This window comes from Podarcis vaucheri (genome assembly GCF_965113315.1).
Source record: "Podarcis vaucheri genome assembly, contig: SUPER_1_unloc_1, whole genome shotgun sequence".
Lineage (NCBI taxonomy): Eukaryota > Metazoa > Chordata > Lepidosauria > Squamata > Lacertidae > Podarcis > Podarcis vaucheri.
In genome coordinates, this window is record NW_028118828.1 from 906300 (window position 1) to 924746 (window position 18447).

The following is an 18447-nucleotide window of genomic DNA, read 5'->3' on the forward strand; positions in this document are numbered from 1 at the left end:
TGAAAATTTCCTTAAGGTAAGCGGACCTCCCCAGTCTACCACGCTTTGTAAAATCTAGCAACTGAGTAGTTTATATGAGAAATACATAAAGGTAAAAAGGTAAAGGACCCCTGACAGTTAAGTCCAGTCGCGAATGACTCTGGGGCTGCGGCGCTCATCTCGCTTTACTGGTTGAGGGAGCCGACGTTTGTCCACAGACAGTTTTTCCGGGTCATGTGGCCAGCATGACTGAGCCACTTCTGGTGAAACCAGAGCAGTGCATGGAAACGCCATTTACCTTCCTGCCGGAGTGGTACCTATTTCTCTACTTGCACTTTGACGTGCTTTCGAACTGCTAGGTTGGCAGGAGCAGGGACCGAGCAACGGGCGTTCACCCCATCGCGGGGATTCAAATCGCCAACCTTCTGATTGGCAAGCCCTAGGCTCTGTGGTTTAGACCACAGCACCACCCACATCCCTGAGAAACACATAGACAGGTGTAAATCCTGTTTCATGTTTTATATATAAAAGAACACCTGGTTTGTAAAATGTTCTCCATACAACAGATTTTTATATTGAACTGTGCCGCAACTCCCCATTATTCTTTCTGCACCCCACTGATTCAGAGGCTCACACAGAGGGAGGTGCCGAAACTGAGCCTCAAAATGTTGGTGTGCGGTGAAATCTCCGAAATCGCAGGCTCTTTTTACCAAAAGCACACAATAAAGGGCATTCCCCCCTCCCCCGGCCCATTTGCTATTCCCCCTCTCCGAGTCAATCAGCTACTTTGACATGGCTCCATCACTCCCAGCACTAACAGTGTGCAAACAAATAGAAAATTATTTCCCACTGGCAAACATGCTGTTTACTTTCCCGGAAAAAGTGCACTTTTCAGCCTGACAGCTGATCAAGGGCTCTCCCTGCTGCTGTCAGCAGGAAGAAGTGTTTAAACACAGGGATGGGAGTTTAAACATTTTCTCATTATCAGAGAATAAAAAAATTAAAATAAAAAATAAATGCAAGCGTTGAGAGCCACAGGACCACCCGCTGTGCGAGTAATGAAGCTGTGTCTCATGACCAGAGCCTGGGGACTTTTATCTCTGTCCCTGGTATCATTACTGAGGTGACACCTTCCCATGATCCAAGAAGGGGCTTTTTTTTTTAATCTGCGTTTCCCAAACGCAGTCGCAGGTTGTGTGAGGGATTTTTGCTGGGTTTCTGAGAGAATATTGCCCATTGTTTGCCATTCTGGCTACGGTTGTGTCAGCGTTTAGACAAGAGATCTGTGGCTTAGTTCTCCTTTGGGTTGTTTGTGTTTTTTTCTCTAAAAAATGGTCATGAAATTTACTTTGTGGAAGAGGAGGAGGAAACGAAGAAGAATTTCATTTATTTTATTTTTTTAAAACCGCATACTTGTAAAAATAAATAATGATGATTTTTGGGGGGTAAATAATACGATAGTCAATTTGTTTGTTACTCAAGTATGCTACTTTAGCACACAATCCAATGGTCTAGGGGTGGGGGAACCCAAAGAATATTGCAGTATTTTGCCTCCGCAAGCCAGTACTTGAATTGACTGGGGGGAAACATGCCCCCCTCCTTTCCCCAAAATGTTAGCATTGCTCTGATGAAGGCCTTTTTTAAAACGGAAGAAAACCCTATTTTGGTACATCTTAACGCATACTTTCTCTCTCCTTCGCCACAATTCGCTCCCCACACCCTCCATCTTCATGCGTGACATAGTTCCTCATGTTGGTATATTCTCAAATTATTTGAAGGTGTCACGAAGTTGTCAGAGGATGGGTTTGCTGTGATCCCGTTGTGAGGTTTTTGTGAATGACCTGTACCAAAAAAAAAGGCCTCTATGAAAGGCTGGGGTTTGGATTAATCCTGATGAGAAAATGAGAAACGAGAAAATGGCATGATAAAGTCAACGATCAGGTGGCTTTACCTCACACAGCCCACAATAGCATAAAATAATATACAAGGTAGCTAGACAGCATCTTAAAAAGTAGAGACATCACCTTGCCAACAAAGGTCTGTATAGTTAAAGTTATGGTTTTCCCAGTAGTGATGTATGGAAGTGAAAGCTGGACCATAAAGAAGGCTGATCGCTGAAGAATTGATGCTTTTGAATTGTGGTGCTGGAGGAGACTCTTGAGAGTCCCATGGACTGCAAGAAGATCAAGCCTCTCCATTCTGAAGGAAATCAGCCCTGAGTGCTCACTGCAAGGACAGATCCTGAAGCTGAGGCTCCAAGACTTTGGCCACCTCATGAGAAGAGAAGACTCCCTGGAAAAGACCCTGATGTTGGGAAAGATGGAGGGCACAAGGAGAAGGGGGCGACAGAGGATGAGATGGTGGGACAGCGTTCTCGAAGCTACCAGCATGAGTTTGACCAAACTGCGAGAGGCAGTGGAAGACAGAAGTGCCTGGCGTGCTCTGGTCCATTGGGTCACGAAGAGTTGGACACGACTAAACGACTAAACAACAACAACAAAGCTAAATTACCGGTAAAACTGGAGCACGGACCCTAATTTTCCCTAGCACTTTCTATAGGTATTCATGGTTCCTTGTGTGCATTATGATTTAATGTATGGATATCTATGGTTAATTTGTAAGGCACATGGTTATCTAGTTCAGACTTTGCAGAATAATCCTTTTGACTAATTGTGGCATGATTCAGGAGCATACTCATGCAAACAGGCTGGTGTTCTTAGTTGTCTAGGCAGCTGCGGTGAGTAAGAATCACCTCAAGGCAATCTTTTTTTTAAAAAAAAAAAATTGTTTCTTTTAGGCCACAAATGACTAATACAGATCTGTGTGGGCAGATGGGCAATTAACTTTCATGGACTTACGTTATATAATTGCTAATGACTTTTATCATCTCTATATTTATTTCCCTCAGTTGTGGGCCTGATTATTTGGAGATAAGCAAGTTTGCCTTGGCTGACTGGAGGAAAACACAAGAGCAAGCCTTGAGTTTTCTTGTTCTCTCTGGAAACGAATTCTGATGAGAAACGCTGTGAGAATGCGCTGTCTATGAAAGAACTCAAAAGATGCTCCCACCACATCAGAAGTCGCTTAAGAGCACCTTTCCTATTGACATTCTGTCATTCTGTCAAGAATGGCGAGATCAAGGAGATTAAATATGTGCTTCTGACTCACTAGAATATCACTGGCCTCCGCTGAAAACTTCCACCACCAAAATTCCTTGGCTGGATCCATATAAGCTCACTTGCAATCCTTTCCTTTTTCAAAAGCAGACATATTTGGGATGGAACAGTTGAATTTAGCGAAGTCATCTGCCCACTCGGCACGTTTTGAATACTCCGTTGGCGTGGAACTGGTATAATGATAATCCCATTAGTGATGGTGGAAGGTCTCTCTAGGACAGTGTAACAAATATTAAACAATTCCTTTTGTTGACTTCATCCAATGAGCCATCTTTCCCCGGAGACACTGCTCGACTTTAATCTAATCCTCTCCTTCCTCCAGGAATCCCTTTGTTGGGAAAGATCGGAAACCAACCCCAGGAATGACAAGTCTGTCCCTAAGCCTTGGATCAGTCAATACATTCTTGAAATTATCGGCTCCCATCTGTTCTGCTTGTCCACCCAGACCCTGGTCTGGCGATCTCTTTATCAAGGGACAGTCAGATTTATCCTAAGGGTCCAAAAATCAGACCGCACTGTTAACATCTCGGTTGCTAAGTCAATCTTACTGACGCTGCTTTCTAAACAAAAGATAATACGCAACTCAGGACATCTGTTTCCTCTGTTACTGCTGAGATGTGTCGTCAGAGAAGGAAGACATGGCCTGTAACCAGATTCTGTTAGCATCTATGCTGGTGTAAGTCAGCCATAAATAAAGGGACCCCTGACCATTAGGTCCAGTTGTGACCGACTCTGGGGTTGCCCCGTTTGCATCCTGAACAGAACGTAAGACGCGACTGTGCGTCTGCGTGTGTCGCGTTTCGCCGCTTCCGCGCATGTGCGTGACGTCATTTTGACTGTCTGCACATGCGTGAGCAGCAAAACCCGGAAATAACACGCTCTGGTACTTCCGGGTCGCCGCGGAGCACAACCCAAAAATACTTATCCTGAAGCGTATTTATCCTGAGGTATGACTGTACGTTGTTTATTAACGGGAAAGGCTGGAGGCTTCGATTATGTTAAATAAATAATATATTCATTAACAAACTCTGAGTGAAACATGCTATTTCTGGAGGCTACCTGATCAGATTCGTGGATGAAGGATCGAGAGGGGTGGGTGAGAGCATAGAAACTAGCCTTCTGTAAGGTAAAGGTAAAGGGGACCCCTGACCATTAGGTCCAGTCATGGCCGACTCTGGGGTTGCGGTGCTCATCTTGCTTTATTGGCCGAGGGAGCCGGCGTACAGCTTCCGGATCATGTGGCCAGCATGACTAAGCCATATCTGGCGAACCAGAGCAGCGCATGTGTCAGGGAACTGACATCGGAGCTAGAGGCGGAGGGAAGGCTCTCAAATGATGATGGAGAAGGGCCCAGCAGGGAGAGAGGCAGCTCCGCAGATGGGGAAGCAAATCAGCGCAACAGCAGGGATATAGAGGGGCTGATGGGGGAATCGGCGAGAGGGCTCCAGGACTCTTCACCGGACACCAGCGGGGAGAGCACGGGTCCTCCGCTACCCACGCCCACCCTGTGTAGAAGACTTCCGTGCAGAGAGAGTAGGAGGAGACTGGGTGTCAAACAACTTTTATGTTGGAAAAGATTTAAGAAACGCCCACTGACGGATTCTGCTAGCGACTGAGGCAGCCACGAAGTGAAGGGCTGTCCAGACTGAAAGGTTTAGCAAGGCAACAAAGCCTGGAGAGGTGGCAACTTATGCACGAGCAACCCATACACATTACAGCACACGGAAACGCCGTTTACCTTCCCGCCGGTGCAGTACCTATTTATCTACTTGAACTTCCAACTGCTAGGTTGGCAGGAGCAGGAACTGAGCAACGGGAGCTCACCCTGTTGCGGGGATTCGAACCGCCGACCTTCTGATTGGCAAGTCCTAGGCTCTGTGGTTTAACCCACAGTGCCACCCACATCCCTTTGAAGTCAGCCATAGATTGATGTAAACATCAGAGATTCGCTAATTACAAAAGCACAGCCAAATCCAATTTATTTTTGTGATAGAAAATGTCTTTTCTCTTTTAAAAATGGAAAAAAGCTTGGCTTGTGCTTGACCCAAATGAACTTGCAGCTCAAACTGTCTTTCGCTGTTGCTTTTGCTGTGTGCAGTGTTGTTTGTGCTGTGAAAACTTTTGCTGTAGCACTCAATAAAAATAAAGTTGAGAGTGGTGAGCCTCTTCAAATCAAAGGGAAAATGTCCTACTTATAACTCATAGCTAACACAAAGTGCAGACCTTGGATTTAGGAGCTGTGGGCTTGCTCCAGTGTGGCCAAAGCCCTTTCCCCAGCAAGATTAGCTCTCTTGGGTCACTACAACCACGGTCCCTTATCTACCTTCTTTCTTGGTCTTCTGACCAATGAAAGAGCACCAGATTATGATTCAGGCTGGATCTGAGGCCCAGCTCTGTAGGCCTTCATATATACATCCAGTCTCGCAGACCTTGATTGGTTTTGGTGCCAGCTGGCCTCGGTCCTCAATGGCCCTGTTTTGTTTCTTAATGGCCCTAGCTTGGCCAGGTCATTTTGCATGGGCTGGCCCAGGAGTTCCTCTGCAGCTTGTATTTCTCCCTTCACATTCCAAATAATCAAAATCCTACCATTTATTGAGGAAATCAGACCTGAGTGCTCACTGGAGGGACAGATCCTGAAGCTAAGGCTCCAGTACTTTGGCCACCTCATGAGAAGGGAAGACTCCTTGGAAAAGACCCTGATGTTGGGAAAGATGGAGAGCACAAGGAGAAGGGGACGACAGAGGATGAGAAGGGTGGACAGTGTTCTCGAAGCTACCAGCCTGAGTTTGACCAAACTGCGGGAGGCAGTGGAAGACAGGAATGCCTGGCGTGCTCTGGTCCTTGGGGGCACGAAGAGTCGGACACGACTAAATGACTAAACAACAACAAACCATTTATTAATGTCTAGGATTTAGGAGGGGTTCCCCCCAATCTATTACATTATTATCTGTTCGTATAAAGGTAAAGGTAAAGGGACCCCTGACGATTAGGTCCAGTCGTGACTGACTCTGGGGTTGCGGTGCTCATCTCACTTTGTTGGCCGAGGGAGCCGGCGTACAGCTTCTGGGTCATGTGGCCAACATGACTAAGCCGCTTCTGGCGAACCAGAGCAGTGCACGGAAACGTTGTTTACCTTCCCACCAGTGTGGTACCTATTTATCTACTTGCACTTTGACGTGCTTTTGAACTGCTAGGTTGGCAGGAATCTGTTCGTATAGCCCACCCTTAATCAAATGGTCCCAGGACACATTGATAGTTGCACTTAATCCTGAAACCTAAAGGGGAAAAATATTTTGCTCCTTTTACTTATGCTTATAATACAGTCTGCTCCTATTTTCTATTATCACTTCTTAGTTTTAATGGCAAGCCCAGACTCAAATAGTGACAATGAACTACATCCGTTGACTTCCTCGCCCCAGAAAAGAAGTCCACACTTCGTTTGTTCTTTTCACCAAAACTTGCTAGAGCTGATTTTGTGATGACCCTTCTCGTATGGAGCAAAGAGATCACACATTTCTGGTTTCAGCTTCACTCCGGGAACCGTGAAGATGGACTGTGCTATGAAGGAAACAAAGAAGCCAAGTATCAGTTACAGGGGAGCAATACAGGGGAGCCTGCACTGGGTCAAATCTGTCCTTGATGGTGACCCATATTGCTTGTCTTGAAAGAAAACTGCTCCTATGTGATGCTGCTTGACACAGGAGTAAGGTTATTCCTGGATGAGCTTCCCCAGATTTCTTGGAGAGCCTCTACACCAGTGCAAGTGGGATGGATAACCCATAACTCTCCAAATATTGTTGGCTTCCAACTCCCATCAGCTTCAGCCAATATAGTCAATGGTCGGGGATGATGGGAGCTTGAGTCCAAGAACATCTGTAGGTTCTCAACCCCTCTTCTAGTGGAATCTATCATTTTAGTAACATTTATGATAACTTTTTTTTTTTTTTACAGATAGGTAGCCGTGTTGGTCTGCCATAGTCAAAATAAAAAAATTCCTTCCAGTAGCACCTTAAAGACCAACTAAGTTAGTTCTTGGTATGAGCTTTCGTGTGCATGCACACTTCTTCAGATACACAGGGTCCCCTTTTTTTTTTTTAACCCAGTAGCTATGCTATGTCCAAGCCTTTGCAAGCCAGCAACTCTCCAGTTATTTTGGACTACAACTCCTATCTGCTGTGGTAGCTGGGACTGGTGGGAGTTCTACTCCAAAGAATCTGGAAAACACCAGGTTAATGAAGGGAGTCAGGCAATCTGCTCCAGAAATTCATCCACAGACTGAAACATACCATAGGGACCAGCAGCAAACTATTCCCCGACTCCTTCCCAAAGTAATTTTAACACGAAACCACCACTGGAAACTACAACCGTGGAAAGAAACATGTTCACTCTGCAGTTCTAGTAGTAAACCGGCAATCAGTTGATTTACTGGCAAAAAGTCACACATCCCTATTATTTAGCAAGCAAGCAATGAGCTAGCTTTGCACCTTACAAGAAGTGTCAAAAAGCAAAGGTCCCAGTGACTAATGAATCCACTTTTTTGTAATCTTGAGGTTGTGTGTGTGTGCATCTTCCTCTCTGTGAGATGTGCAAGATCTGATTGTGGGCACAGATTATACATGTTCCCTGATCCTATATGAGCCTGGAAGCACACAAAGTGGATGAGTCAGCTGCTTGTTATCGCTGCACAGCAGGGAATGGTTCCTGAGCCATTATCCTTGGCTCCAGTTAGCCAGTTGCTTATCAGACTAAACTGATGGGGTTCCCACCCCCACCCGCGACAAGTCTTCCAGGTCACCTCTTTTGATGGCTTTTTTGATGGGATGCTGGGGGATTAAAAAACAACAACTAGTCACACCTAGACTTTGTCTGACCATCAGCCTTGGCTTGGCACTCCATCTCTCTCTCAGACCATACATTGCAGCCTGGATGCCTAACCTGTCCCAATTATGGACTGTTTTCCATTCCCCAGCCTCTTTCTTTTGGCTTAAGGGCTGGGAGAGATCGTTGTCTGAAATCCTGGAGACTTGCTCCAAGTCACTGTAGACAAGATTGAGCCCAATGCAATGGGCTATAGGTCTGACTCAGTACAAGGTAGCCTTCCTGTGTGTGTGTCAAGCAAAGCCTGTCCTCCAAAACCTTGCCACCGGTCCCAGTTCCCCCCAGCATCTGCTGCCTGAGATGGGTGCCTCACTCTGCCCAATGATAGAGCCGACCCTCCTTATCCCAGACACTTGTGCTTTTACTGTGCAGCACTTCGGGCAATATCTGAAGTTGTCCAGGATATCTACATTTCAGTCCCAGTAATCCTCCCAGGGAGCAGGATGGCGCTGTGGGTTAAACCACAGAGCCTAGGACTTGCTGATCAGAAGGTCGGTGGTTCGAATCCTCACGACGGGGTGAGCTCCCGTTGCTCAGTCCCTACTCCTGCCAACCTAGCAGTTTGAAAGCACGTCAAAGTGCAAGCAGATAAATAGGTACTGCTCTGGCGGGAAGGTAAACAGCGTTTCCGTGCGCTGCTCCGGTTCGCCAGAAGCGGCTTAGTCATGCTGGCCACATGAGCCGGAGGCTGTATGCCGGCTCCCTTGGCCAGTAAAGTGAGATGAGCGCTGCAACCACAGAGTTGGTCACGACTGGACCTAATGGTCAGGGGTCCCTTTACCTTTACCTTTAATCCTCCCAGAAAAATAACAACCCAATTCTCTTTATAGTTACAGTGGTACCTCGGGTTACATACGCTTCAGGTTACAGACTCCGCTAACCCAGAAATAGTACCTTGGGTTAAGAACTTTGCTTCAGGATGAGAACAGAAATCGTGCTCTGGTGGCACGGCGGCAGCAGGAGGCCCCATTAGCTAAAGTGGTGCTTCAGGTTAAGTACAGTTTCAGGTTAAGAACAGACCTCCCGAACAAATTAAGTACTTAACCCGAGGTACCACTGTACTTTGTTTTTTTAAAAAAATGTAAAGAGGAAGAAATGCGCGTTAGTATTTTCCTAATATCATAATAAAAAGAAGCCCAGAAACTTCTACAAGTTTCCCTTTTCCATCTGGAGGGTGTGTGGAGTGAAGCTAGGATTCTCTAGCCATGCTTCCTGCCCTCGTAGGATTCTTATCTGGAAATTCTCTTTTTTTTAAATGCCAGGAGCCCCAGAAAAGAAATAATTTGGCATAACAGTAGTGGGAATGCAGCCTGCTAATCAAAAGGATTCAAATCTTCCTATGTGCTGCCAAGCTCTCTTCTTCCCACCCAGTGGAGGGCGGGAGGGAAGGGGAGGGGGGGGGAGAGAGAAAAGAAGAGAGACAAAAAGACAGAGCAAACCAAGAGCATGGTGGTTCCCTTCTTCAGCAATCTTAACAAATGCAAACGCTTCCACTCCACTGACTCCTCATTAACTTACCGAATCTGACAGTCTAATTATCGCAGCTGCTTTGCGCTTAGAATAAATAAATATGAAAGTGGATGTTTAAAGAAAAACGAGAAGGAAAAGGGCCGTCATCCAGGCAGTCAATAGAGAGAGATAGTTTGTTTTAAATTTTTATATCCGTGCGTATTTAGAGCATTTTTTTTTGGGGGGGGGGGAGACAGTGCCATAGTTGTCTTTCAGACTAATTGAGTTCCTCACTTGGTGGATGATGGCTTGTTGTTGTCACAATTTCCAGCTTTAACTTTTAAACTTTTGTTCCCTGTGAAACCTGCATCTCTATTTTGCTCCTCTCTCTTCCTCTCCTCTGAGCTTGGGGGTGGCAGCAGAGTTCAGCTCTGCCTAGCTCCCACAGCATCCCTGGCTGCAAAGCAATCCAGCCAGCAAAATGCAGCATGCAGCAGTGGCACATTGCAGAGCACAGTTACTCTTTAAATTATTTCTGTCTTGGGGAGGGGGGCACAAGTATAGTGGGATGGGGGGGAATTACAAGCGCTCCGGTTTAAATATTGCCTCTGCCACTGGAACAACAAACACAATCTATGTAGTCCTTTGAGTCTTTTTCAATTTTCCTTTTCTACAGCGTAGCTGCTTTAGAGGCGGTAATTTGAGGAAGAGGACCAGTTTGGAGGGCGGGAGAGGAATTTCTGTGCCCTTCCTCCTCACACGGTTTTTCTGCTGGAAATCCCCTCCCCCCCAGATGCTTCTACTTCCACTACAAAAATATATATCAACGGTATGAGTAGCTTGGGAATGGGATTCTTAGGTTGTGTAAAAATTACCACTTACTCTGGCTCCGGCACACTCCCACTGGTGGTGTTTAAAGCTAAGTACAGTGGTACCTCGGGTTAAGAACTTAATTCGTTCCGGAGCTCCGTTCTTAACCTGAAACTGTTCTTAACCTGAGGTACCACTTTAGCTAATGGGGCCTTGTGCCGCCGCTGCCACACGATTTCTGTTCTCATCCTGAAGCAAAGTTCTTAACCTGAGGTACTATTTCTGGGTTAGCGGAGTCTGTAACCTGAAGCGTCTGTAACCTGAAGTGTCTGTAACCGGAGGTACCACTGTACACAAGATGTTAAACACAAATCTACAGGTATTCCTATAGCTCAGTGGTCCCCAGTTAGGTAAGTACAGCAGACCCTCTGCTTTTCAAAAGCCAAGCAATGGAACCCCTACATCATCATCATCATCATCATCATCATCATCATCATCATTATTATAGATTTTGTTGATTTACAAAAGTGTGTGCAATGTCTCTCTCTCTTATTTTCCCCCCATACTAATTGGTACCATTGGTCCATGCTTACTCCTGACAGGTCTCTCGGAACCCCTACTTTTGAAAATGTTGACATGTATGTGGTGAGGTTTTCGTTATGCGAATGGTGCCACCATACCCTCCAACATGTCCCAACACAAAACCAGGACATGTGTCTTCCGGGCTGCGCTCCCACATGACTCACATGACCTGCACAAGAGCACAGCACCCCAAAACATGCATTTTTCAGTGCCACAATATTGTGCATTTTGGGGCACCGTGCTCCGCTCCCCCCCCAAAAAAACGGGATGTCCTGGACAGTTGATGGGTATGTGACATGGGTTACGCAGATCTCCTGGGGTCCATGGACCACCAACTGGGATCTTCTGCTGCAGCTTCTTGAAAAATACTCCTGTTTGATGTGCTTTCCCTGAAACCAGTTTCCATCCAGTTCAGCTGAAGTTGTATGTTTCAGGCAGCCACTGATCATGCGCAGATGTTAGAAGAAGAGAAGAAGAGTTTGGATTTGATATCCCGCTTTATCACTGCCTGAAGGAGTCTCAAAGCGGCTAACAATCTCCTTTCCCTTCCTCCCCCACAACAAACACTCTGTGAGGTGAGTGGGGCTGAGAGACTTCAGAGAAGTGCGACTGGCCCAAGGTCACCCAGCAGCTGCATGTGGAGGAGCGGAGACGCGAACCCGGTTCACCAGATTACAAGTCTACCGCTCTTAACCACTTCACCACATGCCCAGTGGGGAGAACCCATTTCATTTCTTCCTCAAGTGTGAAGTCCTGCCAACAACTGACAGGACTTGAGACTCTCTCTCACCTACTTGCCTGGCACATGCATGTTGTAATCTTATTTATTATTTAGTTTGTTTAGAGCGTTTGTACCCCACTCTTCAACCAAGAAGGTTACCAGAGTGACTTGCTTACATGCAGTCAATAAAAACAAGATAGTCCCTGCCTACAGGGTGACAAACTAAAAAACGCAACACACAAGGGGAAAGGGACAAGGAAATCAAACTCTGGTACCAATCCTTAAACAGCTGTTTTCATAAATTCAGGACATACCACAGAAGAGAAATCCAGTGTTATCATTGTAGTGAATTTTTAAAAAATCAGTTATATAACATACCACTGACTCAAGCTTCATATGTGAAAATTTCCAAAGTCTGCATTCACTAGCGCTGAAACTTTACAATGGATAGATCAGATTAGACCTTTTTAGGGCCCCACAGCTATGTGAAAGGTTTGAAGCTTGCTCAAAAGCGATCACACCAAGTGAACAGACGGACAGCTCCCTGTGCTGTTAGCGCACAAGGGGAGGTGTGCTTGTCTGCACACTGACATAGATCAAAATGGATGAGAGAGGGGTCAGGGAGGCATGTTTGCTCCTTTAGCAAGTGCCCAAGCCACTTTAGGGAGGAATTGTCTCTCTTGGGGGACGTGGGTGGCGCTGTGGGTTAAACCATAGAGCCTAGGACTTGCCGATCAGAAGGTCAGTGGTTTGAATCCCCGCGACGGGGTGTGTTCCCGTTGCTCGGTCCCTATTCCTGCCAACCTAGCTGTTCAAAAGCACATCAAAGTGCAAGTAGATAAATAGGTACCACTCTGGCGGGAAGGTAAACGGCATTTCCGTGCGTTGCTCTGGTTCTCCAGAAGCGGCTTAGTCATGCTGGCCACATGACCCGGAAGCTGCATGCTGGCTCCCTCAGCCAATAAAGCGAGATGAGCGCCGCAACCCTAACAATCTCTATCTGCTCCCAGCCAACATCCCTCACCAGCCCTGTTCTGAACTCCTTAAATGTTTTTGCCTGACTGAAATCATAGAATTCCAGTATACCTGAAGGAGCGTCTCCACTCCCATCGTTCAGCCCGAACACTGAGGTCCAGCTCCGAGGGCCTTCTGGTGGTTCCCTCACTATGAGAAGTGAGATTACAAGGAACCAGGAAGAGGGCCTTCTCGGTAGTGGCACCTACCCTGTGGAACGCCCTCCCATCCGATGTCAAGGAAATAAACAACTACAGTGATACCTCAGGTTACATATGCTTCAGGTTACATATGCTTCAGGTTACAGACTCCTCTAACCCAGAATAGTACCTCGGGTTAAGAACGTTGCTTCAGGATGAGAACAAAAATCGTGTTTCGGCAGCTCGGCGGCAGCAGGAGGCGCCATTAACTAAAGTGGTGATTCAGGTTAAGAACAGTTTCAGGTTAAGGATGGACCTCTGGAACAAATTAAGTACTTAACCTGAGTTACCACTGTACCTGACTTTTAGAAGACATCTGAAGGCAGCCCTGTTTAGAGAAGTTATTAATGTTTGATGTTTTATTGTGTTTTTAATATTATGTTGGGAGCCGACCAGCGTGGCTGGGGAAACCCAGCCAGATGGGCAGGGTACAAATAATAAAATTATTATTAATATGAATAATAAAAATTGTAGAGTTGGAAGGGACCACGAGAATTATCTAGCCCAGCTCTCTGCAATGCAGGAATATTTCACCTAACGTGGGGCTCAAACCTTGAGATTAAGAGTCCCGTGCTCTACCAATTGAGCTATTCCTCAGGGGTAATATGCTCTCGGACACTGATAATGCTTCTTGCTTGCCCAGCTGAAGGATAGAAAGGGCTGGGCGTGCATATAGAAACTAGATAAAATTCACATCTGTTGCTTTGCCCACTTTTGCCTGTGACCTTGTCCACCAATGCAATTGGTCCACCAAAGCCAATGCAATTCTGGGCTGCATCAATAGGAGTATAGCATCTAGATCAAGGGAAGTAATAGTGCCACTGTATTCTGCTCTGGTCAGACCTCACCTGGAATACTGTGTCCAGTTCTGGGCACCACAGTTCAAGAGGGACACTGACAAACTGGAACATGTCCAGAGGAGGGCAAACAAAATGGTCAAAGGCCTGGAAACAATGCCTTATGAGGAACGGCTAAGGGAGCTGGGCATGTTTAGCCTGGAGAAGAGGAGGTTAAGGGGTGATATGATAGCCATGTTCAAATATATAAAAGGATGTCACATAGAGGAGGGAGAAAGGTTGTTTTCTGCTGCTCCAGAGAAGCGGACACGGAGCAATGGATCCAAACTACAAGAAAGAAGATTCCACCTAAACATTAGGAAGAACTTCCTGACAGTAAGAGCTGTTCGACAGTGGAATTTGCTGCCAAGGAGTGTGGTGGAGTCTCCTTCTTTGGAGGTCTTTAAGCAGAGGCTTGACAACCATATGTCAGTAGTGCTCTGATGGTGTTTCCTGCTTGGCAGGGGGTTGGACTCGATGGCCCTTGTGGTCTCTTCCAACTCTATGATTCTATGATTCTATGACCATTGGCATGTGACTCTGACTAGGTTACTTAAAAGAAGAAGAAGAAGAAGAAGAAGAAGAAGAAGAAGAAGAAGAGTTTGAATTTGATATCCTGCCTTAACACAACGCGAAGGAGTCTCAAAGCGGCTAACATTCTCCTTTCCCTTCCTCCCCCACAACAAACACTCTGTGGGGTGAGTGGGGCTGAGGGACTTCAGAGAAGTGTGACTGGTCCAAGGTCACCCAGCAGCTGCATGTGGAGTAGCGGGGAAGCGAACCCGGTTCACCAGATTACGAGTCTACCACTCTTAACCACTACACCATGCTGACTCTCCAGGGAATACTGCTCCCCACCCGCGACATAGTGAGTCTCCTGTCCTGACTACCAATGACATGAAGCAGGGATGACAGCACTCAGTGGTCGGTGACCAGGATCCACACAGTGGTGTTAACAACAATACATTTGGAATGCTTGCCGCAGAAAGGCCAATCTGCATTGGAAGTGGAAAATTAGGTGGGGGTGGCACTGTGGGTTAAACCACAGAGCCTAGGATTTGCTGATCAAAGGGTCGGCGGTTTGAATCCCCGCAATGGGGTGAGCTCCCGTTGCTCAGTCCCTGCTCCTGCCAACCTAGCAGTTCAAAAGCACATCAAAGTGCAAGTAGATAAATAGGTACCACTCCAGTGGGAAGGTAAACGGCGTTTTCGTGCGCTGCTCTGGTTCGCCAGAAGCGGCTTAGTCATGCTGGCCACATGACCCTGAAGCTGTACGCCGGCTCCCTCGGCCAATAAAGCGAGATGAGCTCTGCAACCCTAGAGTCGGCCACGACTGGACCTAATGGTCAGGGTTCCCTTTACCCTTTACCAACCACAGCTCCAAAATCATTAAAGCGGTGGCAGGGATGGGAGGGCGGATCTCACGAATGAAATTCAAAGCACTTTCCTGCAAGTTAACGCTGCAATCGCCCCAAAGAGTGAGAGGATTCTTAAGTATGCAATATCAACAGCTCTAGCTCACAGCCACAATTTACTGTTTTCCCTGGTCTTTACTTAAAGAAATCTCACATCAAAGTCAGCTACTCTGGTGAACAGACTACTTGGGGTCAGCTTAAAGTCTGACAGGGAGTGGAATTAATTACGGTTCGAAGAACTATTCAAGAAGGGGTAGAAGGGACCCTTGTTATCACTAAACTATTGTGCACCAGCACCAATATGGTCTGGCAATACAAGACTGGAGTTACCAAATGGAATTAACTTTCCCAGGGTTCATATATTTCCATTAATATGTATGGGAAAGTGCAGCAACCTTGCCTTATAGACCTGGGTTGCACATCATGCTAAACCATGGTGTACTGAGCTAACACTTATGAAATGCTAAACCATGATGTATTATTATTTATTATTATTTATTGAATTTATGTACCGCCCTATACCCAGCGGCCTCAGGGCAGTTCAGAGAAAAGATCAGCATAAAAACCACAATATATATATAATCAAAATCAAAACAACAACCCAATAACGTGGCTAAACCATGGTGTATTAAACTATTGTTTATTAAACTGTGGCTTAGTGTTATGTGTGAAGCCTGCCCAGCAGTTTAACTATAGTTTGCTTGCTGCCCAACCCCCCCCCCCAATTTGTATCCATTGTTTACTGTTGGTTTACAAACCGTGGTTTTCTTTAACTGCCTTTGGTTCCAACTCTATGTGCCCAGCAGTATGCATGCGGCCCAATGTGTTTTGTATCTGTACCATTGGCTGTGTACTTTGCTTAGCAGCTGTTAGAATTTAGCCTTCAGTGGGCCAATCTATATATGGGAGTCATTTTTCCACAAACGTAGTTATTTTAATAATTTTTAACCTGCCTCTTCAGCCAACAAGGGCTCCCCGAGTGGCTTACAGGCAAACTGGAATTTATGGGTGAAAAGCATGGTGATTGCTATAGTCTGAGGGTGATTTGTGGGCTATATAGATTAAACAGCTAGAAACACGCAGTAAACTTCAGTATGAACAAGCCACCATCCCTGGAGATGCCAAAACCTTAAGAGATGTTCAGTGCAATCTTTATACAAGTATACTCAGAAGTAAGCCCCACCATAGTTGAGTTTGGGCTTACTCTGTATATAAGATTGCAGCCTCAGTGGTTCTATGAACACCAGATACAAGTTGCATGCTGAGTGCCTACTGCTTTTATTAGTCACGGATTATAGTAATAGTACAGTCGTACCTCGGAAGTCGAATGGAATCTGTTCCGGAAGTCTGTTCGACTTCCAAAACGTTTGGAAACCAAGGCGCGGCTTCTGATTGGCTGCAGGAAGCTCCTGCAGCCAATCAGAACCTGCGGAACCTGCATTGGGCGTTCGGGTTCCAAAGAACATTCGCAAACTGGAACACTCACTTCTGGGTTTGTGGTGTTCAGGAGCCAAAACGTTCAACACGCAAGGCGTTTGACTTCCGAGGTACGACTGTATTGCAATTAGTAGCAGACTTCTGACTGAATTCTACGATTGTGGGCTATTTGTTGAAGTCAACTTTTTCCAATCATTTTTAATTTGTTGGACTTATTGATTGTCAGATGAAGTTTATTTTTCTACAGGACTATATATGCATCCCTCGCCTCATTTAGGTCATAGCTACTCGAAGCAGTAGGTCACCGATCAGAAAGTCGGCGGGTCAAATCTCCGCGACGGGGTGAGCTCCCGTTGCTCGGTCCCTGCTCCTGCCAACCTGGCAGTTTAAAAGGACGTCAAAGTGCAAGTAGATAAATAGGTACCACTCTGGCGGGAAGGTAAACGGTGTTTCCGTGCGCTGCTCTGGTTCACCAGAAGCGGCTTAGTCATGCTGGCCACATGACCCGGAAGCTGTACGCAGGCTTCCTTGGCCAATAAAGCAAGATGGTCAGGGGTGCCTTTACCTTTACTCAAAGCAGTGGCCAGGGAGAGGTCACGAGTTCCTTCCTCGCAGCAGCAGAGCAGCAGCCACAATCACTTGGGACAAGCGTCTGCTCACCCTCCTCCCTGAGCTCAGTAGCAGCGGCATTGGCAGGGAAAATCGGGACATTTTGGGATCAAATCAGAAGCTGGGATGGCTTTCGTAATTCCGGGACTGTCCCTGGAAAATCGGGACCCTTGGAACGTATGCATTTGTAGCTCCACCTGCTTCAGCCTTTGACCCTGGCCATAGGAGAATGTGGCCCTTCCGTCTGAAAAAGGTTTCCCACCCATGTTACAAGGGGACAAAAAGCCCCCACCCTTCCTGCAAACCTCCCTCCCACCTCCTTTTTCCTGAACCAAAGGAAAGCAGACTCCTCTGCCGGCAGTTCAGAATCCGACGCAGTTAACATCTGATCCTTCGCATTCTTTTCAATAATCGTTAAAATCTTGTTGTTCTTGTTGTCATCATCAAAACTACTTTTTTTAAAAATAAAAAAGCGATCTTTGCATCACTCATTTATCTCCCTCCCACCCATCTAGTCACCCCCTGTGGCAATTTACAGGAAAGAGTGGTCTCTGCTATAACAATTTCATAACAATGTTGGGGGGAGGGGATCTCTCTCTCGTATCCTTTCAGATGAAGATAACAAGCTGATTATTTTACCCACTGCCACTTCAAATTTGTACTTGAGCACACGAAAGCTAATCACCAGCATCCCCTAGACTAGGCTACAGCCAGAACACAATCTTGTATGCACTCAGAATGCTAAATTTTATGTAATTCAATTAAATTAGCTGCAGTGACCCTGGAACCCAAATGTCTTGCTTGATTGTGAAAGTACAGGCAGCTGTTTATCAGGAGTTTTTTGTTGTTGTTGTTTTGAAATCACATTGCTGTCGTTGGGTGATATCCAATATTAGCTATATTCTGAGTAGACCCATGGAAATCAATCGGCTTCAGTAACTTCAGCCCGTTTATTTTATTGGTTACGACTAGCATTAAAGGTAAAGGGTAAAGGGACCCCTGACCATTAGGTCCAGTCATGGCCAACTCTGGGGTTGCGGTGCTCATCTCACTTTATTGGCCGAGGGAGCCGGCGTACAGCTTCCGGGTCATGTGGCCAGCATGACTAAGCCGCTTCTGGCGAACCAGAGCAGCGCACGGAAACACTATTTAGCTTCCCGCCGGAGCGGTACCTATTTATCTACTTGCACTTTGACGTGCTTTCGAACTGCTAGGTTGGCAGGAGCAGGGACCGAGCAACTGGAGCTCACCCTGTCGTGGGGATTCGAACCGCCGACCTTCTGATCAGCAAGTCCTAGGCTCTGTGGTTTAACCCACAGCGCCACCCGCGTCCCCATGACT

At 46.3% G+C, this 18447-nt stretch overlaps 1 protein-coding gene and 1 long non-coding RNA gene across 2 annotated transcripts in view; both read right to left on the reverse strand.

The window, feature by feature from the left end:
- Window positions 1-1342: 1342 nt before the first annotated feature.
- Window positions 1343-5612, reverse strand: LOC309520948. Its single transcript, XR_014214482.1, has 2 exons — window positions 5093-5612; window positions 1343-3858 (listed from the first exon to the last, which is right to left on the reverse strand). It is a non-coding gene; the product is annotated as an uncharacterized lncRNA (long non-coding RNA).
- A 415-nt stretch (window positions 5613-6027) lies between these two features.
- Window positions 6028-18447, reverse strand: part of CDK15 (cyclin dependent kinase 15) — a 67498-nt gene continuing 55078 nt past the window's right edge. Inside the window, 1 exon segment of the mRNA XM_082242375.1 lies at window positions 6028-6713. Coding sequence (XP_082098501.1) covers window positions 6604-6713 — 110 coding nt within the window. The 3' untranslated portion in view covers window positions 6028-6603.